This window comes from Camelus ferus, chromosome 4, assembly GCF_009834535.1.
Source record: "Camelus ferus isolate YT-003-E chromosome 4, BCGSAC_Cfer_1.0, whole genome shotgun sequence".
Taxonomy (NCBI): domain Eukaryota; kingdom Metazoa; phylum Chordata; class Mammalia; order Artiodactyla; family Camelidae; genus Camelus; species Camelus ferus.
The window spans coordinates 63253772-63280499 of NC_045699.1; the positions used below are offsets into that span (position 1 = coordinate 63253772).

General features: G+C 45.5%; 1 protein-coding gene and 1 non-coding gene across 6 annotated transcripts in view; one reads left to right on the forward strand and one right to left on the reverse strand.

Annotated features, from left to right (window-relative positions):
• Nucleotides 1–3043: 3043 nt before the first annotated feature.
• Nucleotides 3044–26728, reverse strand: part of LOC102516521 (N-acetyllactosaminide alpha-1,3-galactosyltransferase) — a 60184-nt gene continuing 36499 nt past the window's right edge. For 2 of the 5 annotated variants that reach the window (XM_032478340.1, XM_014554865.2), the window contains exons 3-8: nt 22906–22994; nt 17878–17913; nt 16636–16701; nt 15995–16084; nt 9703–9840; nt 3044–5681 (exon numbers count right to left, since the gene is read on the reverse strand). In XM_032478340.1, coding sequence (XP_032334231.1) covers nt 4988–5681; nt 9703–9840; nt 15995–16084; nt 16636–16701; nt 17878–17913; nt 22906–22985 — 1104 coding nt within the window. In that variant the 5' untranslated portion in view covers nt 22986–22994 and the 3' untranslated portion in view covers nt 3044–4987. The remainder of the gene's footprint in view (nt 5682–9702; nt 9841–15994; nt 16085–16635; nt 16702–17877; nt 17914–22905; nt 22995–26728) is intronic. The other 3 variants (XM_032478338.1, XM_032478339.1, XM_032478341.1) reach the window with 3 other exon arrangements.
• TRNAS-GGA lies at nt 20233–20304 on the forward strand. The gene has a single exon. It is a non-coding gene; the product is annotated as a tRNA-Ser (tRNA).

Here is a 26728-nt window from a genome sequence, read left to right on the forward strand (position 1 = left end):
GATTCTTTGGTGTGAGGCTGTCCTGTGCGTTGCAGGATGTTTAGCAGCATCCCTGGCCTCTACCCACTAAATGTGAGCAGCAACCCCTGCACAAGTTATGACAGCCAACAATATCTTAAGACATTTCCAAATGCCCCTGGGGTCAGTGCAGGGGCTGGGGCGTGGGCATACAGTGCTGGTGGTTGTGCACATCATCCTGGTTGAGAACCACTGCTCTACTCTGATGGAGCAAATCTGTCCCATGCACCCTTGGCCTTACGTAGCACCAAACCCAGTAGGTTATGGTACCAGCTTAGAGCCTGAAGCTCAGACCGCAACTCTTGAGTTCCCATAGTGTGCACTGTAGGAGAAGTAATTCCAGCTGCCAAATAGAAAAGCACCTGCTTTGTAATAGGATACAGAGTTCATAAACAAAATTTAAAATTTTTTAATTAAAAAAAGCACTTTTATGAGGCATGATGGGAGTGGATGTGATGATTCATTCATTCATTCATCTGGTGGATATTCACTAAGCAGCGCCTCTGAGACTGGTGACGTAACAGGTGCTGGAGCTGATGCAAAGGCAGGTGATGATCCTACCTTTAAGGAACTAACAATTCTAGAAGGGTTCCGCAGGAATATATTCAGTTATAAGAGAAACCCCTATTTTAAGTGGCTTTAACAATAATGGGACTTCATTGGCTCATACATTCGAAAAGCCCACCGGCAATGCAGTCTTTAGGTAAGGCTGGAGACAGTGGCTCAGTGTTGTCATCAAGGGCTGCAGTTCCTTCAGTGTCCCTGTTCCTCATGTCCTATTGTCAGTTTCATCCTAAGGCTGACCTCCCTTGTGGTCCCCAGAGGTGTTAGCAGCATCTAATGTTACATGCTTCCTCATTTGCAGTAAAAGACCTGAGATTCATTTTGGTTGGACTAGTTTAGGTCACCTGCCTACCCCAGAATCAGTCATTTCCACCAGGGGGAGGGAAAGAGCTGACTGGTCTAGTCTAGGTCACTTGCTTTAACCATGGCACCAGTTTTCATAGAAATCACATAAACTCCATAAAGGAGACCTGGCATTGCTGGGAAGGGAGAAAGAGAGCCACGGATGCCAGGGAAAGGTCCAGCCTTTAACCAGCCAAAGCCCTCTCATGGTCTTTGCTGCTCTCCTCACAGGCTCTGCTGTGAGATTTCATCCAGGGCATCAGCACCATTTGTGTGGGCCTCCGTGCGAGTCTTACCACAGTCCTCTGTGCTTTGCCTCTGCTCCTTCTCCCTCTGAAACCTCATTCCGTCTCCACTCCTCACAGCCATCCCCTTCTCTTCTCTCAAAGCTCCATTCTGAGGTAGCCCCTCTGAGGCTATTTCCACCTCCTCGGACATCCTTCCCTCCTCTGCACTCCCTTGGCCCTTGAACTTCCCTGGACCTTGTATCACTCAGGTTTCACTTGGCTGCTCCTCCAGCGTGGCTCTAGGATGAGTTTAGACCTACCTTCTGCCTCTGAAGAGTTTCTGGTCTAGTAAGTTCTTGCTCTTTAATGCCTAATTGAGAGCTCTTGGTGGTGATTCCTTGCTGTCCTCAGATTTCAGACAAGATGGTTAAAGTGTGTGTGTGTGTGTGTGTGTGTGTGTGTGTGTGCATGCGTGCACGTGCACAGCAGACTGGAGCTGTGGGAAGAGCAAAAGATTTAAAGTCAGACTGTCCTGGGTTGAATCCTACCTCTGCGCCCTTACAGAGCTGAGGCTTTGACCACTGGATCCCCACTTAACACTGCTTTCTCTCCTTAAAAATGTATATATTGTATGTTATGTGTTCATGCTTCCTATGATGTTTCACACGTGTTTGTATGCTACCATGCCTGTGTTATTCATTCACGTAAGGTACATTTAATGAACAGTGATTTAATAAATACTTGTAACTATAAGTATTGCCATAGTTCCCTTATCAGTAAACCACATGGTGGCTTTGGCTGGGAGAGATACAAAAAAAATGAGTTATTCCAAGAAGGACAAGAGCAGTCAGGCCCTTCTGGCCTTTAAGAAACTTCTTGCCTTTCAGCTGCGTGGGACCCCCAGATTAGAGGTGAAGTGGAAGGAGGAGGTGTGGCTGTGCCTTCCACGCCACCCCCCCCCCCGCCCAGCCATGCCCTCGGGGAACTGCCTTGAAATAACAGCGTCTGTGTGCCCATGGGGCTTACAGCAGCTCCACAGGCACGATATCAAGTTGAGAATGATCACAGAGTCTTTTATTTATTTACTTATTTTTACACGATCCATTTTAACTAATTTAATGCACTTGGGCAGTTTTTGTGCATAAAAAAGTGGGAAGTGGTACAGGTCTAGGAACATATCTTGTTTTTCTTTTAAAATATTAATTCTTATGGCAAAAATTCCTCTTTATTAGATTCTTCTATAAAGCGACATTTTCCTCGATAGGAAACATGGCCCTCCATATGTGTGGTGTCAACACTTCTCCTTATCGGCTTCTCTGATGTGACCTCAGCTCAGCTGCCTCCCCGCTGGGTGGCTTAACCTTTCGGAACCTCACTCTGCTCATCTACAAAATGGGAATAATTCTCTACTATGAGGGAACCATGCCTTGTTGTGTACCCCATGCACCACACTACATCATCTTGCTCCCCTTCAATCTTTATTACAAATACAGCCACCAGCCTTGCTGGAAATCCATCCAGAAAGTCCCTCCCAGGCCTCCCTTGGCCAGATGTACTCCCCAGGGGTCAGGACTAGTAACCAGACAATGGTTTGGTATTGATTTCCCCCTCTGACCTCGCGCCCCGCCCTGACCTTTGGGGGCAAGGCTTACTCTAGTGGTTCTTCCACTGGCAGTTAATTTCTTCAGTGCATCACTTTGGAAAGTTCTATATGAGCATTTGTTGTTACATAAGTTAGCAAATCTCAACCATGTTCTTTCTATCTTTAGAATAGTGGACACAGTTTTAAAAGGACATGAGGACTTTTCAGAGTCTAAGTATTTAAAATTCTGCAATCAACGGTTCTGAACATCTTTGGAAGAAAATGTACAATCTATGACCAGACCAGAATATACTGAGAAAATAATTTATTCCATTGGAAATCAGGAATTTTATTTTATTTGTTTAAAATATTGAACTATTAATGAGATCTTGACTTTGTCCACTTGGAATTTAAATTTAAATGAATTTGTTTAAAAAAAAAATCAAGATTCCCTCAAAAGGAAACATCAGTCCTTTGACCTCTGAGGACAGATCATTTCTTTGGTTTGGGACTGAAACCGTGAACTTCCCCTACTCCGGAACGGATCCCAGAAAACTTGAGTGTAGAGAGGAGTCCGAACTAATCTGTGATCTCCTTTTTCTTTTACAAGGCCACTTCTCCAGGATTTTTGTTGGTTTTATTTGTTTTGCTGGGTTGTGAGAATTTTTGGCAGGAACGGAAGAGTAGGAGGCACAGTGAAATGGTAGAGAAAATGTAGGTTTCATTTTATCAAAGCAGCCCGTTGTGCTGAACATCAAGCCAGTGCAAGCCTCTTCAAGTAAATCCCTTGAAAATGGAAACAAATGACCTAAACTGGAACACAAGCAAAACATAAACAGAACTGCATGTGTAAATATTGCCTCCTAACTTCCTTTACATTGAATTGCTTAACTTTAAATAATATGTAGGGTTTCCTAGCTTCTGTTAGAGAAAGGAGCTGAATGTTAAGCTGTTTAGTCATGAGGACTGGGTCTTCATTGCCATCCCCTCTACTCTTGATATAAAATCAATTAACCATTTTATTTATTAAACGTGTCTGGTTGCTACACTTCAGTAGTGCAGAGAGGGCAGGGGGAAATGAGAGGTTCCCTGATGAGTGGGCTTTTCCTCCACTCCAGTCCTTGATGTCAGCCCTCCAGGTTGCGGCCTGATGGGCTGAGGGACCCTGAGGGTTAGAGCAAATGGTGGCAGGACTTGCTGATGACTAACCGTCATGAAGCCCAGGTCTGGGAAATGTGACCCTTTGCAAGCCTCTTCAGTCCATGGTGGGCCTTTGTCTACTCTGGCACCATCCACTTCCTCTGGCCAAGGATTTGAAGACACAAGTTCCAGAATCTGGCAAACTGAATGCGACTTGGCCCAGACAAGAAGCATCTTCTAAGACAACGCTGCTCTCTGGTTGTCTTAGGGTTGAGGAGGCTGGAGACCAACCGCGCTGCCTCCCGTTCAGCGCCTGGATCCACGCTGTGTTTACATGCCAACCCCATGCCCTGTTGTCCCTCAGAGTGGCACTGCCCCACAGTGATCAAACTCTCTTTCCACTCTCTCTTTGCTATTTCATGGCCAGCTTACTTTGACGCTTTGTTTTCACTTCATGCTGAGCACCCACTGACTCATTCAGATTCCCTGTGACCCCCAACATTCACCCCATGATATCCGCTGGGACTCTTGACCAGTCTCTGCACAGAAGCCAAACAACGTCCTGATGAGAAAAGGCCACGGACTACAAACTGCCTGAAGCACTCTACTATTGAAACCATTTGAGGATTCCCAAGGTAGACTATGTCCTTGAGTTCTCCTGCTGCAAAGCAGCTCTGTGTTGCTTTAGACTTGGCAAAGACAGGAGGACACTGGAATCAAGAGGACAGCCCCTCAGGATTGTATCTTGTTGCCAAACACTTCCCTTTGCACGCTTTTCTCCAGTATATCATCTGGCACTTGTAGAGTGTTTCTGACTTTTTCTTTGCCTATGACAATTTTTCTTTTCTTTTCTTTTCTTTTTTTTGGTTCAGCTGATCACATATTCCCCAACCCAGAATAGATAAGAAATCACTGGGAATTTACATCTGATTACAATATGTTCATTCTCCCATATTATAAGGCTCAAAGTTGCAAGGAGGAATAATATGTACTTGCTGTGTTGGTATTTTGTTAGTACTTTTTTTTTTTAAGTTAAAATTAAGTGTTACTTTTCTGACAAAGTAGCCAGAATAATACTCTCTCAAATTCAGAAACCTACTGGCACAATTTAAAGTCAGACGTTATTTCTAACCAGATTATACTCTTTTGCCTGCCAAGATACCTTGACAAGCTTAATATCTGAAGGCAGGCCTATATGATAATCCCAGCAATATTCTGGGGATAAGATTTTAGTGGGTTTGTTGAGAAGGAAATACTTGTTTAGATGGCTTTCATCGTGCCACTGAGCTTCTATGTCATTTTTCTTGTCCTGGAGGATTCCCTTAAAGCACTCGCGGGTGATATTTAGGACCTGAGTGGGTGTTCCCCCAAAAATGGCCGCGTGGTAATAAAAATCCCCCTGGCCGAACGGAATATATGCTGCGGACTCCTTCCGCCTCTCGTAGGTGAACTCGTCAGGATCTGCCTTGTACCACCAGGCCTGTAGCTGAGCCACCGACTGGCCCAGGGTCTCCACCCCAAAGCTGTCTTGGAAGACCTGGTCCACGTCCATGCAGAAGAGGAAGTCCACCTCGTGCTGGATGTGGGCCACGATGTGCTCCCCGATGGTCTTCATGCGCATCATGCTGATGTCCTGCCACCTCTTCTCAGGCTTGATCTCAAACACTTTGAAGGAACGCAGAGGACCCAGCTCTATCAAGGGCATCCTGGAGACGTCATCCACCAAGATGTAAAATATGACTTTGTGGCCAACCATGAAGTGCCTGTTGGCAGATGTTAAGAACTCTTCCAAGTAATGCTCAATGTATCTGAAACAAAGAAGAATGGGGTAGATATAACCTCTGGGATTTCTACAGGAGGTGATGTGTTGTTCTGACTATCTTGTCTGTAATTTGCTCTTTAGGAAAGGAATGACTTTTCCCCATTCCAGATGAGTGTTTTCACACAGAGGGACATCTGCTGCTGTAACATTCCTGCCAGTCTCCACCATTCATTCACTCAGCTTTGGGGAGGCGGAGTAACTTACCTGACTGCTGATTCTGGAGGGGTGACTGGGCACGCACAGCCCGGCCCCCTCCTCTCCCACTCTTAGAAGCTGGCCAGGCGGGGAGAACATGTGTTCTCAACTGCTCTGGGCCTTGCAGTAAGCTTAGTGGTACAGACCCTACTCCCACATCCAGAGGCCTGTAATTTCTGGTGCTGTTGGTGCCTGGATGCCTAAGTCTTTCTAATTCTGTGGTTCAGTGTTAGGAGGCCCAGGGCCTGCAGAGATAAGCCACATTCTCCAAGAACAGCTTTAACTGTAATGAACTATTTTGAAGGTAATATTCACTACTGTCTGCCTTTGTCTTATTTATCAATTGGTTCAGACTTCAGGCAGGCACAGTGGGCGCTAGTTCTATTTTTTTCCGCCTTATTGAGATAAAATTGACATATATCATTGTGTAAATTTAAGATGTGCAAAGAATTCATTTGGTACACATATATTACAAAATGATTACCACCTCAGCATTAGTTAGTACCTTCATCACGTCACATAATTACCATTTCTTTTTCTGTAGTGAGAAAATTTAAGATTTCTTCTTTGAACAACCTTCAAGTATGTAATACAATATGATTAACTGTAATCACCATGCTGCACATTAGATCCCTAGGACTTATTCATCTTATGACTGGAAGTTTGTGCCTTTTAACTAACATTAGGGGGTGCTAGTTCTTAGGATTCTCTCAAAAACTCCAATCTATACCCCAGTGAAAACCTGTTGTCCCACCAGATGCAAGGGTGACTTGACCCTTGGGTCCTTTGGGGATGCATGAGCCTAACCATCGCCATTCTTTTATCCTTTTCTGAGACCCAGAGACTGGGTTATGGGACATGGACATCCTTCCACATTACATACTCACTCTGTGAGTTTCCCACTGCTCACCCCAAACACCAATCTGTTATCCAGACACCATCATTATGAGACCCAGCCATATACCAGAGCAAACAACCTCTGATTTAACCTGATTTTAACTATCTCATTTCCTTTTTTAAAAATAGATTTTATTTTCTAGAACATTTTAGGCTCACAGCAAAACTGAGCTAAAAGCGCCGAGAGTTCCCTCATACCCTGCTGCTCCCTCTCACAGCTTCCCCCACTGTCAACATCAGGCAGCACCAGGGTGGCACATGTGTTGCAATCAATGAATCTACACTGACACATCATTATCACGCCAAGCTCAGTTTACATTAAGGTTCACTCTTGGTGGTGTACACTCTGTGGGTTTGGACAAATGTATAATGACATATATCTATCCTTATGTATGTACTATACAGAGTACTTTCACTGCCTTAAAAGTCCTGCATTCTGCCTGTTCATCCATTCCCCAGCTCCAGCCCCAGGCAACCACTGATTTTTTCACTCTCCTCATAGTTTTTCTTTCTCCAGAATGTCACATAGTTGGAATCATACAGTATGTAGTCTTTTCAGATTGGTTTCTTTTTCTTAGTAATATGCATTGAAGGTTCTTCCATGTCTTTTCATGGCTTGATAGATCTTTTTTTTTTTAAGTTCTGATAATATTCTACTGTCTGGATGTGCCACAGTTTATTGACCCATTCAACTACTAAAGGACATCTTGGTTACTTCCAAGTTTTGGCAGTTATGAATAAAGCTGCTATAAACATTCGTATGCCAGTTTTTGTGTGGACATAAATTTTCAGCTTTTTAGGATAAATACCAAGGCATGCAATTGCTGGACTGTATGGTAAGAGTATGTTTAGTTTTGTAAGAATCTGCCAAACTTGTCTTCCAAAGTGGTTTCTGCATTTTGCATCCCCACCAGCAGTGAATAAGAGTTCCTGTTGGTCCACATTTTCACCAGCAGTTGCTGTTGTCGGCATTTTGGATTTGGGTCATTCTAAGAGATATGTAGTGGTATTTGAGCTAGATACCTTTTCATTCAAAAAACATCATGTTCATGTCTTCTGTAAGCCAAGCCACATGCTAGCTTGTGAAGTCACAGAGCTGATGGAGTAGGGGAAAGAGTGGTCAGCTAGCTTAACACAACTCTTGCCACCCCAGACTCACGCTCAGTGAACATGGACCGAATTTAATTTGCTGATCACACTAACAGCCAAATTACCACATTTTGTGAGTAATAATAACTGGCACTTTTTGCTTTTTGGTTGCTGCTTGGATCCCCTTTCATTACCACAAAAGTAAACTGTGCTTTTAATGTTGGTCTCTGGAAACCCAAGTGTTTACAGTACTGATTTTTTAAATAGAACATATCTGAGCAATATACAGAGGGACTTCGACATGGCTCTGGGGCTGGTAGCCAGGAAATTCTTTCATTCTCTGGAACTTTAAAAAAAATCCATTGTGTCCTAAAGCTTGGGAGACAGTCCAGAGAGGGAGGGAGCCTTTGTGAGGTTTAACATTGTTTAGAGATTAAAACACTGCTGTTGGCTCTGTGCATTGTTATTTGAAAACAAACCAAATATCACACCTCCTAAAAGTCCAAATCCTCTCTTGGGAGGATTTATTGCTGCTGAGTACAAACAGTCCTCTCCTGCCTTAGAGCGGAGAGCACGGGGTTTTCACCAGGGTATGCCATCTACAGTTTAGTTCTGCTAAGCTGCAACGAGATAGCTGAAGCCATAGTGGAGCGGTATGATACGTTCTGCTCTTTTCTGAAACACCACGATTAAATCGATCTGCAATGTGCTGGTTTGTCCCCTCCTGTACCAAAGGATTAGGTGAGCTGAGCATCCTGTTCCCAACTCCTAACAGTACAGCTTCTTCTAGTAAAAATGTCAAAACTCCAGAGTCAGCCTTCTCTACAAGAGACGCCACGTAGGTCCCGGGGACGAGCACATTCAGTGACAATAAGGCTTGGTTAGTATGGTGATGGTGATGGCTTCTGGGCTCTGAGTTGGAGGTCTCGGGAGAACTCTCAGATCTTCACAGAACTCTCCTCTAGGCCCTGCAGTGGGCAGAGTTCAAGCTCAAATCCACCTGGGACTTCAAATCTCTTTGTACAAGCAAGGGGTCAACTTCCCACGTGGCTTTCGGAAAAGATACAGATGGAAAGCCCATTGATGGGGAGGCAGGGCGAATAGGGAAAAAACATTGTCTGTTTTTTGTTTTTTGTTTTTTTTTTTGAATTTCTTTTGAAAGAAAAAATTCTCCTAAAGAGCAAAATGAGTTATATTTTAAAACTAATATTACAGCTACTTCTTTTAAGTAAGAATGATTGCAGTTTGGGGAGAAATGTTCTAATCAAGGAAATGGAAGCTGACACAGGAACCTCTCTGACCTCTGGAAGAGGCTGTTCTTACCAGCCAAATGTCCTGGGGCCAAAGCCTCCAGGTGGAATAGGGCAGAGGAACCCATGGAGGAGTGGTCATCTGTGCTGATGTGGAAAACCACTGCGCTTAAGTCACTTCTGTACTTGGTCCTTGGTCCTTGGTCCTTGGTCCTGGGTCTTGAGAGCAAAGGAGAAACAATGGTATACGTTTGGGCTAACAGCTGGCATTCTTGGAATTTCCAGAGAGCCATGGAGGCCAGGGAGGAGATGGATGTGGGTGTGCTGTAGACTCCAGAGTGGGTGTAGCAGACATTCTTACCTGCAACCCGAGCCCCTCACTTTGAGACTCCTGTTTTGTTCTCAGCTTTTTGGGGCCTCATCAGAAACGAGCCTGCAATGGTCCCATTACACCATTCTCCTGCCCAGGAATTCAAACAAGTCACAAACAGCTTCCATAAGCCCAGGGGGCCCCTCACTAACCCTCTAACAGCGGAACCAGAAAAAGTCAAGGTCAATTTTATTAGTGACACCTACCTTCCGACAGCAAATACTGTCAAACCCACGGTAATTTTCTGTTTGGCATAATAATTTTCTAAGATGGCTCTGTTGTAAGTGCCTTCCCACACCACTGGCGCCTTCCATCCGGTCATGGTCACAACCTCTGGGCGTTTCCTGGTGACAAAACAGAGAGTTCATGAGTCACTTTGAGAAGCTGGGGCAGAGACAGTCTGGGGGAAAATGGGTCAGCCATGACTTGTGGTGACTGTCCTTGAGTCCTGACTGTAGTTTAATCCCAAGCATTCAGCTGGAGATGTGACTTCTGCAGCATCTTCGGGGTGAAGGACCAGAGGACTGCCTTGCGGAGCCCTGTGGGGATCTGACCTGTACAGCTCATACCCTCTTGTCTCCCTTTCCTGCTTTCCTTGTCCTCATCCTCATCCCTCTAAATCCCTTCCCCTCCCTCCCCAGCCCCTTCCTAAGCCGCCAGTGGCATCTCTGGGTGTTATTTATCCCTGTGGATGACATCTGACCCTGAGAAAGCCCTAATGCTTGACGCAGGGGGATGAGAGAGTGACATTAGACCTCAAAAAGGGAAAAGCTGTTTCAGTTTGTCTTTTGCCAGAAAGGGATTTCTGGGCAGGAACCTGGTTATAGGACGAAAAGGGCCCCAGACTTAAAGGAGTTCTGGTGTTATCATTCATTTTACAAACACGGAGACAGAGTCACCCAGAAAAGAAGGGACTCATCAGACCACGCTGCCTCTTTACTCGGAGCACAAAGGTGGGGGGATGTTCTCTGCACTCAGAAGACTTGAAAGGGATGTGGCAAAGCCAACACAAACACAGGAAGCAACGTCAGAACAACAGCAAACTGGCAGACTAGACAGAGCAAATGCGTAAAGGCTGAGGAGCAGTGGGGGCCCAGCCTGAAGTGGGAGGGGGTGGCGGGGACCAGGCTCTGACCCCGATTTGCTCTGGAAGTGGCTGCATTTCCCCCACTGGGAAGCAGAAACTGCAACCCAGTCATTTAGATTCAGCCCCCAGCATGAGGGCCCGGCCCCTGCCAGCCCTGTGCTTGCACTCCAGCCACTGTGGGGAGAAGACCGGTGACTGGGGCAAAGTCTTGGTGGCCCCATCGGGTCCCTGCTGGCTGTGTTCTCACCACGTGGCACTGTTGAGGAGATATTAGCAAGTAGATCGGCCCAGTAAAACTTTCCCCTACCCTCACACATGGATTTTCACGAAACTGCCCCTCCCACACTGGCAAAGCTGGGTTTTTCCAGCAAGGCTAGGTCACCCCCACGTCGCCTCAGCCCTCAGTAGACTCTCCCTCATGCCTCCTGTCCTGCCTCCTGTCCCTCCTGCACCCAACTCTGCACTCCTGTTCTTGAGCTGACTCAGCCTCCCACCCCTGCCCTATGCCCCCCGGCAGGCCTGCCTCCTTCTTCCCTGCACAGTGATTTGCCTCCAGAACTGGGAGGGACACCGCCTGGCTGCTCTCTTGGTGCCCCCCCATCTTGTCTGGAGTCTCAAACCCCACACACAGCTCTGACCCTGCACCCCAGGTATGCCAGCTGCACGGGGGACAGTTGCTCTTATTTTCTTTCCATCATAAAAGAAGTTGTTTTGGACTCTGTTTTTGCCAGGCACTTTCTCATTTCATCCTTGCAACAGCCTTGCCACATATTATGTCCATTGTACAGATAAGACAGCAAGGCTCAGAAAGGCTTGTTAATTTGTCCAAGGCCAAACATCTGGCCACTGATGATGGTAACTAACACACACTGGCTACTTCCTATGGGGCCAGGCACAGGGCCAAGGGCTTCACCCTTCAGAGGTGGTCACTGTTTTGATTCCCATTTTATCACTGAGGAGACTGCAGCACAGAAAGGTTAAATAACTTGTCTGAGATCACACAGCTGGTAAGGGGCCAAGCTGGGCCAGATAGTCTGAATCTGTAGTCAGTACTCTGAACCATTACCTTCTATTGCTTCTTGAACTGGATTTGTACTTGCCATGCTCATGAACTGGGATTAAAAATCCAGGTTTGTCATCCTTTCCACTCAACTTAGCTACTTTGGCATTTTTATCAGTGCAGAGTGAGAAATGATGAGTTTTTTTTTTTTTTTCAAGAAGCTTATGTGATGTTTTTAGTCATATAAAACCCCCAGCTTCCTTGAACGACAGGATTTCAGACCAAAAACCACACTCACACACACACCCACCCACCCACACACACACACATGGCTTAGAATTCTATAACCAACATTTTAGAACTAAACCCTCCCTGTATCGTCACCTCATTCACTTCAGTCCTTAGTGTATAGAGCCTGTCAAAGATCTCTTAGACGTTCTGACCCAGCCCGTCAGCTAAGCCATGCAGCTGCGTGTGAGCTGAACATTTGGCAAGCAGGTATTATTGTTTTTAAGAAAAGGAAGAGAAAGAGGAGGAAGGGAAGGTATTCTTAATACTCCTGGACACAGGGGCAAGTACTTGACTTTCATTCTCTCATTGAAGCCTCGCAACCTTCCAAAATGGGTGCTACCACCACTCCCATTTTACAAATAAAAAAGTGGGGGTAGGAGAGCAGAAGGGCACCATGTCTTTAGCCAGTTAATCGTTAGGGAGGGCTAGACCAGGGCACCCCTCGATGCACATTTGCTAAGTGCCTGCTCTGTACCAGGCCCAGTGCTGAGCATGAAGATCAGAGGAATGAGACCCGTCCCAGCCTTTGAGAATCACCTGCCACGCACTCCTCAGTGGCATGACCACTCAGTCTACACCTTCTAGAAAGACTGAGTCAGGAAACCAGTGTCCAGTTTGGTTACCTGGCTGGGAAGATTCCTTCCAGCAGGAAAAAAAAACAAAACAACCTAGCAATATTAAAAATTAATGTTTAATTAAAAATTAAAATGTTCTATTTCCCAGCTGTTAATTATTAAATTCCACTGGCCATTCCAACATGTCAGGGACCCTGACTAAGAAGCCAGACTACAGGCTGAGAACACAGGCAGTAGAGGAGGAAGAAGGGGTGGGAGGATCAGCTTCCTGGATGAACCTCTGCTCAAAATCCACCCCCATTCCACCCCCAACCCCTCAACAACAACAAAAAAGAAGAGACAGCCGGCAGATGAGCTAGCATTTGCCAGTGTCAACTGCCAAGGTCACCAAGATGGGGTTCTAAAAGGAGGAAGAAGTACCAGGAAAGACTGAAAACAGCCCATATGCCTTCTTACCAAGCAGGGCACCCACTGTGTTCAGCTTGTGGGGTCCCACCAGTCCAGGCCAAAGGCTTCCCACAAAATAAAATTGCCTCCATAACCCAAATACACACCTACCTAGGTAATTGGTAGCTTTTAAATTTTATGTACTTAATTTATGAGTACATTGTGGTCCCCAAGAGTTGCGTAGAGGAAATGTTAAAATTCTGTGAATCACACAGCAGGTCAGAAAAGATGTGGAATGCATACAGTGCATTATTTACTGGACTCCTCCCAGGTAGCAGTGCGTGGACAGTGATCCAGCAAAAAGCTGATGGCGACATGAACAAGGGTGCCTGTGAGATGGAGAGAAGAGATGATGTGGGAAGAATCTGGGAGGAAGAATTAACAGAATATGTAAACGAATTAGACTGTAGGGGTGAAGGAAAGGATGAAGGATGAATCAGAGCAGTCTCCTGGACTCAGGCTTGCTTGTGATGGGAAATTAGAAAAACAAGGGTGGGGTGGAATCAAGAACTCCATCTGGGTCACGTGAGACATGCAGAGCTGTTAGGCAGTCAGTGAGACACAAGCAGGGGCTCAGAAAACCTCTGGGCTGAAGATACAAAGGCGGGAGTCATTCTCCCACAAATGGTATCTAACGCCATGGAAATGGATGAGAGCACATTGGAAGATGATGTATGAAGAAAAGAAATGAGGACAATGGACTCAACCTCCAGAAACTACTATTTGATGGCTGAGGAGAGGCAGGGTCCCCTGTCAAGGAGACTGAGAAGGGAGACAGGAGAAGTAGGAGGAAAATTAAGAGGATGCGGTGATCAGGTGATCAGACATACAGAGACTAAGAGATCTTGATACAAAAATGTATACACAATATACTTAATTGTTTCTGATAGCTTATAGAAATGGATACATTTATATAAATATATTTGTAAATTTAGTTGCTCATCTTTCATTCATTTATGCAAGAAACATACTTTGGTGCCTTGAGAAGGCTTGGATTTGGTGCCACGTCAAATCGATATTCTTTAAGTATCTGCTCGCCATTTGTTTGGAGGAGAATCGTACATGGAGGAGAGCGGAAAGAGTGACAGCTGATGGCTGTGATCTGTTTCTTCTCTGACCCCAGTAATTCAGCTCTGGCCTTGCCCCCCAAGTCCCACTCAGCAAACCACAAGTACACAGTAAAAGCGGGCCCCCCTCCTTTGAAGGAAGTTTGGCAACCATCTCTAGCTCATCTAGCTGGTCCTTGGCTGGGGTGGGCAGGGGGGTCTCACTCCAACATGCACACACACATCTAAGGGACTTATCAAAGCTGCAGTGCTTCCATATTCTTACATTTCCAGGAATGGTTTAGCATCTCATAGATGGCTACCCTGTTGTCCAGTTCCTCGAATGACATACAAGGGGCCAAAATTCCCATCCTTTCACACAGGCGTGAATCCCAAATCCCAAAACAATAGGAGAACTTGCTAAAACATATTCAGTCTTCCGAGATCCCAAGACCCCTCGTGCTAGAATAGTTGCTATTCTCCCCTGATCCTCCTCCTCCCTCTATGGCTGCGCCTGCTCCTTTTCAGACTTTTATTCCTCCACTGGCCCTTTAAATGCCGATGTCAGACAGGATTCGGTTTTGCTTCTCTGCCTGGTGGCCTCATCCTGGCCTAGAGATCCCACTGCCACCCGCACCCTGATGGCTTCTCTTCCTGTGTCTCCACCACGTATCTTCTGCCACAGGTATGGGCACAGTTATAGACTGACTACTGTGTTCCCCAAAATTCATGTGTTGAAACCCAATCCCCAAAGTGATGGTGTTAGGGGGTGGGACCTTTGGAAGGTGATTAGGTCATGAGGGTGGAGCTCTCATGAATGAGATTAGTGCCCTTAGAAAAGAGACCCCAGAGAGCTCCTTGCCCCTTCCACCACATGAGAACACAGAGAGAAGCTGGCATACAGAAACTAAGAGGTGGGTCCTCCTCAGACACCATATCTGCTGGTACCTTGATCTTGGACTTCGCAACTTCCAGAACTGTGAGGAATACATTTCTGTTGTTTATAAGCTATCCCATCTGTGGTATTTTGTTATAGCAGCCTGAACAGACCCAGACAGGTACCCTGTGAGTCTCTGTCCAGATGCCCCACAAGTATCTAAGTCCACATACATCCCTAATTGAGCTCATCGCCTCGCCCTCTCCTAGACCTGCATCTCCTAGTCCCTTTCCTGGCCAGTGGCACCACCACCCATCATCTCTCAGACCTCATGGTCATCCTGGACAGCTCCCCTCTGCTTACTCTCCAAACCACACCCTTCTAAATCAAGTTGATCACACGTCCTTACTAATCTTGGTAAATATTTCATGTCTAGTGTCCCTACAGGACCGTGAACTTCTTGCATATGACCATACTCACTGATTTCTCCTGTCTCCTGTGCCTAACACGATGTCTAGGACAGAATTTTTGACGTTGACTCATAGTGAGGAATACATGTTGCATCACAACAAAACACATACACATACATACATGCCGAAACAAAAATTCCGCTAAACAATATTTATCCTTACTTCATGTGATGCCCTCTGATTTTCCATTTGAGTTCAATCTTTTTAAAAAAAAATCTGTTTTTGACCCATTAGCTAGTTTCTGAACACATTAATGGATAGTGACACCAGCTAGCATATGAGAGGTGTTTGATAAACATTTGTTGTATGCTTGCTTAGTGAACACATGCATGGCCCTGTGAGATTTTGTATCATCACTACCACTTTACAGATGAGTTAACTGAATCTCAGAATTTTCTTGCTCTGACTTTAGAACCTGTGGCTTTCCACAACAACCTGTGGCCCGTAAGACCCCTCCCAACCCCAGGATTGTGTGATCTGCTGCTGCTGGCTAATTGCCATCAGAATCACTGCAGTTGTTACTCAAGCATTTGAGTCAAAACGTCCAGATTGTTTCTCATCTAATCTGTGTTAAAGGTCCCATAGGTGCTAAGGCTCCGCCTCCCCCATCAGGAATGTTCTCCACGGTACCGCTGCCCACACAGCCCCCACCACCTCCTGCTAAGCTGTGGGTTTACTGGACTCAGGCGACACTTCTTTTCTTACTGTGGATCAAACCAGTCCGAAAGCTGAAGCTTTTCTTCCTCGTCTTCCTGTCTTTGTCCCTTCTCTTTGTCTATGTCTTCTTCATGGTAACTGTGGGTAATGAACAAAGGGAAAACAAGTTGAGGAAGGCAGGGAGGGTGACTTGTGGTGTTGGGATGGTGGGTGAGGATCTTGTCAAAATGGGTTCTAAGGCAGAGAACATGCGCATCAAGTGAGTGGAGGAAGGTTTGTGGTACTAAATGTTCACTCATAAAGATGTACTGTGGATGAAAAGGTGCGGGACTCGCCTTTCTTGTTATCCTTCCAGGTCAGCACGGTTAGCAACTTTATGAGCCAACAACCCTCTGGTTATTTCAGGGGGAGTGAAACTTGATAAAACAGTCCTCAGAGGAGCATTTCAGCTTCAGCCTGGGCCTCACTCACCACCCCGCCACACCCCGCCTCCCCAGCTGAGTTAAAAGGGAAAAAAACAAAAACATGAAAACCAAACTTAATGTCCAGCTCCCAACCACAACATGAATTCCCTGTGTGATTCCATAAGCCAGAAAGACAAGTGACTGAGAAGGTTACAGCCAAGAAACCATTTGATTTGGACTCTGTAGTGCTAGGTGGAGACACAGATGGTCATCCCACCGCCTTACCCATGGCTAAACCAGATCGGAAACCACCAGCCCTTCTGACTGCTGCTGTCACCAACTTCTGGGTTTCTAAGAAATGAGAAAGATGACAAACATTTTTAGAAAATGAGGCAGTCCCAAACTTGGGCGGGGGGGTGGGGAGGGAGGATTTGAAACTCTTTTTATGGCAGATTATTAAGAAAAAATTGTTTTAATTGCTAATTTGTAAAATGAAAAGTACAGCTGCTCTAGCCAAGTAAGAAGATAGACCTGACACCCCCTGGATCTCCCCTCCCTTTGGTGGCTTCCCACACTCAGCTTGTCCACGGAGCCCTAGCGGGGAGAGAAGGAGAGAAAAAGAATGGCAGGGTTGGGGCATTAATACCTAAATCTGAGTCCTGAATCTGCCTCTTACTAGTTGTATGACTGCAATGGGACATTTTCCCTCTCTGAGTCTCAATTTTCTCTACTTTCAGGAAATGCTTGAGATGGTTTATGATAAAGAAGTTGTGCGTAGAATAAACGGTGGAACAATACAATAGTAAAAACAAAACAAAAGGAAACAGAGAAACATTTTAGCCATTCAGGTAGGTGTTTTCACATGACCTTGATCATCTCAGCCACTCTGTAAGAATCAAAGTTTTACCTTTATTTGTATTTTATAGCTAAGATGTTAGCTGAGTGGATTTGGGCAAATTGCCGAGATCCTGTGGTATGTAAGCACAAAACAGCAGGGGGTAAATGGTATCAGAAGTGAAGGCTGAGGAAAGTACAAGCCGTTAAGTACAACACTCTGTTCTGAGCGTCCTGACAACCAAGCCAGGTTGAAACCAGAGAGAAAACTGAAGGCTTACAGATTCCTCACTGACAACAACAATAATAATATATATACTAGTTCATCAGGAGACCCAAACGTTTTTCTTGATCCTTTGCAAACGTCTTTATGTAACATGTATTGGGCAGCCTAATGGACAATGTCTACTCTGATTCTTTTTATGAGCAAGGCAGGAATGTTCTCCAGTGACACCACTTAAAGAGGCAGATGCTTGATGAGAAGCAAGAGCAAAACACGATTCATGCCCATGAGTCTGTAAAGGCAAATCTAGGGGGCTGGAGGAGTACAGTGCAGACCCCTGGGGCCCCATCCCTGCCCTCCACCTGTGACCAGAGCGCCATCACCACCTGCCATATTTAGAATGGACGGTAGGGGGTAGCAGAATGGACAAGGGAGACCTCCTATTGATATCTAGAATTCAAAGCACTTACTTTGAGTGGTATATCCACAATAAAGAGCCTTCTGGGCTAAAAGCAAATGAGAAATAAAAACATATCATGTTACTTTTAATTCGGAGAAAAGCTATTTTGCAATTATTATCATTGAAGCCCTAGGCTGAGTTGAGAGCTTGGGTTTTGGCCACTTCTAGGTTTCTACCTTCCTTTGAGATGGAACCAATGATATCAAGGGACTGCAGTCACTTCAGGATTACTCAGAACAAGGGGTGGGAAAGAGGTCTCTGGAGAATCTCAAATCTTAGTTTAAAAAAAAAAGATGGCAGCTCTGCATTGTCTAGGGTGGCTTCGCTGAGGGAGAGAGGCTCCACCTGGGTCCTCTCCTGCCACCTGCTCAGGAACACCATGGCCCAGCCATCCTTCACCCAGGATTTACCTTCCCCCAGAAAACCGACTGCAGAGCCAGCACCCCACCAGCTCAGAGCCTTCTAAAAAACAGCCTCAAAGGGCATTTGTTAAGCTAATGAAGGCAATGAGACCATCTTAAGGCACCTACAAATGTGGACCAGTGAATATATGACTCCACTAGTGGATCACCTCCATTCATTCAACAAATATTTGCTGAGCATGTGTTACAGAGACAGACACAGTCCCTATGTGTCCTGGTAGTGTAGACGATCTAATGGGCAGGGTGGACCCTATTCAGATAATCACACAGCCATAGGACTTCAAACTCCAAGAAAAGCTATTAAAAAAACTAACTAACTAACTAACTAACTATCTAACAAAAAAACATAAGTAACTAGGAGCACTTAACATGAAGACCTGGAAGGCTTCCCAGAGGAAGTGGTAATGTTTTAGCTGAGTTCTGAAGCATAAATAGGAATCCAGGTGAAGAGGAAGTGGGAATAGTATTCCTTACTGAGAGAAAAATAAACAAAGGCCCTGCGAAAGGAAGGAAGCATTTAAATGTGCAAGGAAACAAACACAGAAGTAGCCAGAGGGCCCCTACTGGGACCTGCTGGGGATTTTGCCCTTGAAGAGTTTTAAGCAGGAGAGGGATAGGGTCCTATCTGGAGCGGATGTAAGAGTAGATGTCGGTGGCCAGTCAGAGGGTGATGGCAGTGGTCCGGGCACAGACCAAGGCAGCTGAGGACATGGAGGAAGAGGAGTGCACTGACATGAGAGACATTTGGGGGTGGGGTAAAGGGACAGGACTTGCTATACTGGATTACTCCATTGTTCTGTGCCCAACAGCTAAGCCTTAATTGCTCACTCCCCTCCCTGTAAATAAAAGGGACAGAGCCGGGTAGAAAGAGTCCTGGACGTGGGCAAAGGCACCTGCCCTGGCTCAGCGCCTGTCTGGCCCCAGCTGCCCTCATCTCTGAAAAAGATAAATGACTAACATTTGTTTCAGACCCTGTCAAAGCCACTTAACTCCTCCCTCTGCCTCTGCCGCTGCTGGGAGTCCACATCTCCTGGTAGGAATGAAATGCATGCCCTCTAACCACCTATGGTTTCCCCTCTGAGCTCAATACGCACTGAAGTCCCTTGTTTCTAAATCTGTTTATTGATCTGACAATATTCATAATAGCTAATACTTGGCCAGGGACTGTTCTAAGCAACTGACATGTATTAGCTCCTTAAATTCTCACAACAATCAGTGAAGGAGGTTCTGTTCTTCCTCAGAGGCACAGAGGCATTAAGTGATTTTGCCGAAGGACGAGAAGAAACAGTACTTGAACCTGGGGAATCTGACTCCAGATCCTACAAGAGGAGCAAGGGAAAAGGGAGAGAGAAGGGGGAGGGTCAGCTGCAACACAGCACTCAGACCCCCAGCTGGCACTCAGGGCATCAGTTTGTAGATTCAGATTCGCCACCACATCCCATCTTTTTAATTATTCATCCTTCTTGCCCCTCATCGCCCTCAAATTCCAGACCCCTTCAACATCTCAGGTCACAGCAATATCCACCCTGCAGTGTATGGCATTTAACACATTCTCACCCTTCATGCACAGCTCAAATACCACCTCTTCTGTGCCTTCCTTAGTACGATCCTAGCACAGTGCCTGGCACATAGTAGGTGCTCAATAAATATTTGTAAATGAATGCAAAAACATAGATCCCCCTCTAAACCAAACATAATCATTTCCTCCTTGAACTCTCATGGTTCCGTTTTTCTCCCTCCAATATCCTTCCTCCAGTTTGCATCCTTGGTTATTTTTGCATACATCTGCTTGCTCCATCTAGAGCATAACCCCTTGAGGGCAGGAATTCTTGGCTCCGACTATTGCTCACAGCTCTCGGCATGAACAACAAGCTCAAGAGGGAGCCCTGGGCAACAAACCAGAAGACCTGAGTTCTAGTTAGGACTTGGATGTAGCAAATGGGGGTTACATAGCTCAGTGGTAGAGTGCATGCTTGGAGTGCATGAGGTCCTGGGTTCAATTCCCAGTTCCTCCATTAAGAGGAAAAAAAAAAAACAAACCTGGACATAAATTCACTGTTAAGTCAGTTCAACTATTAGGTCTCTATTTTGTCACTTGAAAAATGGGAATCCTCAAAGGAAGAGTAGTGCAAGTAAGAGAATGAGCTGCAGTCAGACAGCCCTGGACCTAAATTTTCCTGAAACTATGACCTTAAACATTAACATTTAACATTGTGGAGACTCAGTGTTCCTCATCTAGAAACATGGACTAATTCTTAACTTGCAGCACTACTGTAAGAACTGGAGGGACAGCAGAGTGCGGTTCCTGACACGTGCACACACTCAGTAACTAGTAGCTGGTATCATCATCATCACCATCACCATCATTACTTTTAAAGTTTCTTCCATCTCTAAAATTCTAAGTTCTTTTTTCATCCAGCTTCAAATCAAATGCTGCCCTGGATGACTTTCTTGCAGGATGCTCTCCTGACAGGAGTGGTATTAACTAATCAGTTGATGTGTTTGATTTAGTTACCTTATGATCCTTTTTTAGCTACAGTGCAGCCCACCTGTCTAAGGTTAATGCCCTCAGCTTACCTCAGACCATCCCGTGGCCAGTTCACATGGTGGCAAAGAATCTGCTGCCTTTTAAACCTCTCGCAGACATTCAAGCAGATTCCTCACATTGAAGAATGATGTGGCTGCAGCCTGGCTGCCAGACTAGGGCCCTGAAGAACAGCCAGAACCTGCTCCAGTTACCGCATAGAGAGAGTGTGCCCAGCACTGCAAAATAACCCTCTTTAGGTGAGGCCAGTGCCAATACACACATTTGGGCCTTTGGCTCCCATATTTTAATTTTGTGAAGTACCCAAAATATGGAAGTATGACTCTGGCTGCAGTTCAAAACACCAAGGTGATCTAATCAAGCGTTCAGAACTTAAAGGTTACCTACACAAGCATCTCAACTGAGGGCAGGGACCCCAAAGGATGCTTGTTCTTCTGTTGGGTTCTTCCAACTGCTAGAGCTCCTCCTTCTATTTGCCAAAATCCCCTGTCCTAGTCCGCCCTCTGGGCAGATGATGAGGAGGGTGGGGATGATGATGGTGGTGGTGGTGATGGTGATGATGGTGGTGACAATGGCTAGCATTTACTGAGTGCGTTGCCCTAAGTGCTTTATACACAATAACTTATTTAATTCAACATGTTAAACAACTATGAAGCAGGTAGTACTATTATCCCCATTTTTAAAGATGGAGGAGGGAAATAGCTCAGTGGTAGAGCGCATGCTTAGCATTCACAAAAGAGGTCCTGGGTTCAATCCCCAGTACCTCCATTTAAATTTTTTTTAAACGATTAAAAAAAATATATCAGGAAACTGAGGAAGAGTGGCTGAGTAACTTGCCCAAAGTCACAGAGGAGGTAAGTGGTGGCCCAGGCCCCGGCCCTGGCACCTTAGCTCCAGACTCCAACGAGGATATTTCCTCAGCCTCAGGTACCCAGGGGAACCCCAGGGCCCCTGCATCCAACTCTAAGTCATCTTTTCTTCGGACCATTTACCTCCTGTTTCTTCTGTTTGAAAGACCTGGTTTGTGACCACTTTACCTTGGTCACTCTCTAGCTTGTCTTGTTCATCTTGAGTTGTTCAGAATTAAACAGAGTAACATTCCAGAAGTGGTTAGATCTATTCAGCACCCTGGGGAATAACAGCTCCTATTCTGGAGGCTCTTCCTACTGAGGTACCTGAAGGTGCAATTCTTGGTCCTGCTGACTCATCAAATCTTTAGAATTTAAAAATTGAAAGGGACATCCTGATATTAATCCAGGCCACCATCTTGAACTTGGGGGGCTACTAAAACACTTCATCATGAAAATATCAGTGGTGACGAGACAGCTGTCCCAGCGCAGTTGTACGGTGGCCTTTTTGAAAGAAAGGCTGAGCTGTACCAGTGCCTCTTACAGTCACAGGCATCGTGCATTTGTGTAGCTGCTTGTGTCAGAAGCCTCTCCAGCTGGAATCCCCAAGGCACTGTAGTTTCCAAAAACACAGAAGCAGCTCAAATATTTGGGGTGAATCCACTGATGAATTTGAAAACTCAGAAATGTTTAACTCATTTTGCTCTCCAGAATTAAAAAAAAAGGCAAAACACCCAAAATTTTAGCCAGGCACAAATGAATCACCAGCGACTCAGAGTGTATTTTGCAGCAAAAGTCAACAACTTGAGTTGTTCCTTTGAACTCTGCAGATATTTTAGGACTGCAAAAATTAGGGTGGATTTCTCATGGAATTCCTGCCTGAAGTTTCTTAAGGTAATTTCCATATCTGGTCATATAAATAATTTAATATGACATTTTGGTCTTAATATGACCTTGCTGTTTTCAGCTCTAGCCAACCCAGAACCACAAAAGTATAAAAATCAAGACATTCGGAACATGGCAGGAAGGAAGATAATAAGCTGGGAGGTGCTTGACGATGTAGTGATTTTAAAGGCAGTCGGGCTCAGGGGATGCAGGAAGGGTACACTCCCTTCTTAATGGTGTCAGTTAATTCTAATTTTAATTCAACCTGGTGACTTGGCTGATACTAGGAGATTAGAGGAGACTTTGATCAACATCATTTCATCATATTTTGTAATTACCTGTTGATATATTCCCAAAACACAACAATTACAGTTGAGACAGCCAGCATTGACAGAATCACTTTTCCTTTGACATTCATTATTTTTTCCTAGGGGAGGGGAAAAAAAGAAGAGGGGAAAAAAATAGATTAAATAAATCCAGAGTGAGATACGGTTTTTAAGAAATGCTTCTACCCATATCCTTCCTAAAAGGGAAAGCCAATGAATATTTAACGAGGGCTAAGAAGTGTGTTCTACCTTAAATTGCATAAGCCTGCAATGGCAAATTAGCCGATTCAATTGAATTGACAGGGCTGCCTGTGTTGGGGAGGATGCTAAGGCCACTTTGAGGCTCAGAGGGAAAGTATCCTGACTTTCCTGCCAAGGGCTGCCATGGGTGTGGGAGAGTGAGGGTCTAGCTAATGGTTACCAGGGCTCCAGCTGCCTCTGAATTCAGATCACCCCAATTCTCAGCACATGACTTCAGGGAACCATCCATCCAGAGCTCTGCTGCTCTGGATATACCGACTGTACACCCCATCCTCAGAGGAGAAAACCATGCTGTAGGCTCAGCCACTTCCCAGCCCCCCCCCACCAGCTTTTCCCCACCACGCCCACACCATTGGCGCACAGTAGGTACATAAATATTTCCTGGTTGCTTCATGAAATTGTCGTTGAAGAGGGGAGGGATACTGGGTGGGGGTGACAGGTTGGAAAGTACTTTAATTTGGGTGGCCGGGGACGGCCTCACTGGGGAGGTGACTTTAAAGCTTCCGAAGGGATGAAGATAGGATAGAAAAGGATGAAAAGTGCCATGAGAAGGGATGGGACTATTTTGGAAACAGCATCTATAACAGGCTGACAGGAGAAAAAGCTGCTTGTGTTTGAAGGAAAAAAAAAAAGCAAAAACCTGGACAAGAAAAAAAGTAGTGAAGCTCTCTCACCTGAGTGGGTGGAACAAGGGAGGGGTGATGGTGGGACGCAGGCAGAGGGTGGGCAGGGGATGTCAGAGCCCAGAAAGGCATGGAAAGTGGGACGGGGACCCACAAAAGCATCTGAAGCTGGAGAATCACCTGATCCAACTTCATTCAGAGAGACCCGTCTGGGTGCTGGGGTGTGGAGAATGGATTAAAAAGACAAGGGCAGACTATTCTAAAGGCCAAAAAAGAGGGGAGATGACCTGGCTCAAAGGGTAGCTTCATTCAAAGTATACTTTGGAGAGAGAATCAACAGGGTTTGGCTGGTTAATTTCATCATCAGGGCTGAGAAAGGGAAGGAGCAAGTTTTCTGCTTAAGCAGGTGGGTTGGAGGAAAATCATCATGAATTCCCTTTTGGATGTGTGAATTTCAAGGAGTGGGTGAACACCTAAATTGAGATGGGTAGGCAGGTGGACGTTCGAGTCTAAAGTTCATTGGAGAGATGTGGGCGAGCCATGCAATTGGACCAGGGACCAAGGATGGTATTTAACATGAAAGGAATAGATTCAATTACCAAGGAGAGAATGGGGATAGAACAAAAGGAAGGAAGAGGGATCTGGGCTGAAGACTGAAGATGTGGACATTTAGGGGTAGGATAGAGGATGGGGTGAGAAGGAGAGGAACAGGAGGTAAGAGAAAACCCAAGAGTGGACACCTGGGGGGCAACGTCACGGCCTTTGTGTAGCCACTTCCCACCCTGACCCTAACCACCAGCAAAGCCCCCTTTCTCTTATCCAGCTCTTCCATCATGTTGCTCCTCCAGCACCTCCTGTATTCATGTTGCTGTACACATTGCCTTGGGAGGGGCTCACATGGTAACATCCGCATTTGGCTCTGTCTGCTCTACCCATTTGTTCGAGCTTCCTGAGGGCAGGAGGGCTGTTTTCTTATTCGATCCTGAACCCCAGTGCCCCGCAGAGAGCAGAGAAGGCCATCAATAAATATCTGGTAAGTGAATGAAATAAAATGAGAATGGCATTGAGATGTGTCCTTTCAGGGGACAGGTTATTTTCCAGTTCTTTTCAGAGAGGGTTGTGAGATGATTCCAGGCTTGGATCCCATGGGCTACATCACCTTTATTATTAAATTCAGTTAAAGAAGAGAAAGTAATGGGATTATCAGCCATGACACTCGATTCTTTCTTGCTTAGAAAGGGAGTCTGATTGGAAACAGAAAAGCCATGACTCAACCTCCAGCTTTCAGATACAACCGTGATCCGTGGCCTTCTGGAGACCGTGAGAAGATAGGCCCACTGGGCCACAGGGAAACCTCAGTCTGGAGCTCCTTCCCTGTGAGTACCTCGTGAGCTGGCCCCTACAGCCAGGGCCCTCTGCAAAGTGATGAATTGCAGAAGGCTGCATGCAGATCGGCCCCTCTGCTGGAAAAAGCCACTTGATGGCTACACTGAGTGCTAGGAAAGTCCTGGGTTTGGGAGCAAACAGATCTGGATGCAGGCTTGTGGCCACATTTGCTGCTGTCTGCACTCCCAGAGAGGTGTGGATGGCGATAAACCACATGAGCTTTGGAATGAGGCTGGGACTTGAGACACACATGGAACTGGGTAACCCTGAACCCGGAGGCATCTCTCAGACCCTCATCCAACTCCAACAAGCTCTGAAAACCGAAAGCCTGTTTGTACTTCAGTTGGCATCCAGGTTCTGACTGACATGAGGCTGTTTATCATCTCCAACCCACTTAGGGAGACTGTTTAAACGTTTCTTTGCATAAATATTGATGTGTTTTGTTACATGCTGCTGCTGCACTGGGGGCATTACATAATATATGATAAATAATCCACATTCAAAAAATTCTGAATTCCAACATCTGGCCCTAGGGATTCAGAAAAAGGATGGTGGACCTGTAATTGATCTCATTCAATTGGTTCCCTCATCTTTAAAATGGGGGTAAAAATGGTACTGTTTGCAAGAGATGGTATCCATAAAATATTTAGCATTGTGCCTGGCACCGTATAAATGATCCAAAAAAAAAAGCTAGTTCTTTTTACTGATACCTATAATACAGGCTGTTGGGAGGATCCAGTGAAGATAGCACAGTGCCTGGTACTTAGCAAGAGCTCAAAACATATTTGAGGGAAAGGGATAAGGGTATTGGAATAAGAACATGCTAAACAGTGAAGCACAAACTGATGCAAATTCAGGATGCTAAAGGTTTATCCGTATGTTCTGTGTGGCAGCCTGATTAAGAGCTCCTTGGAAATGCCACGTGACTTCGATTTTCTTTCATCAAGTCCAGGCCATCCGAAGCTTTATCATCCCCACTTGCTGAGAATCAAAGACAAATTTTCTCCCGGTGTAAGAAATGTTAAACCGAGAAACACACAAACTCCCGTGGAGAACACTGACGTTTAAATCAGGGAGAGCCTGAGGTAAGATCAGACACACTTCCTAATCCTCTTGCCAGATTCAGGTGTCTGATTTTTTTAATTTCAGAAATTAGCATCAGAGGCAACTCTTGAAGCCCATTTCTTTCTGGACTTTACAGTGATTGAATCTGCTTGCTTTATGCTGAGGTCAGGCATCACTCTTGCTGGAGACTTATAGTTGGAAGCTGCCTAAATCAGCCAATATTGTGTCTTTTAGCAAAATGCTGGAAATGGGTGTCTATAAGCTTCCTGGAATCTGGAACCCAAGTCTCCAGGGAAGAAAGGGTTGGCAGGGTGTCCAACCGTTCTTTTAAAACATTTTTATTTTTCTCTCTGGATAAAAATGAGGCACGTGGCAGCCAGCGTGGTCTAAAAGCCCTTCACTTATGTGTCCGTCCCTCAGAATTTTCAAAACGGTGTAATTCTCAAGATTGGTGGTTAGCTCTCTTACCCAAGTAGGAAAGTAGGGTTGCTTCTGAACTT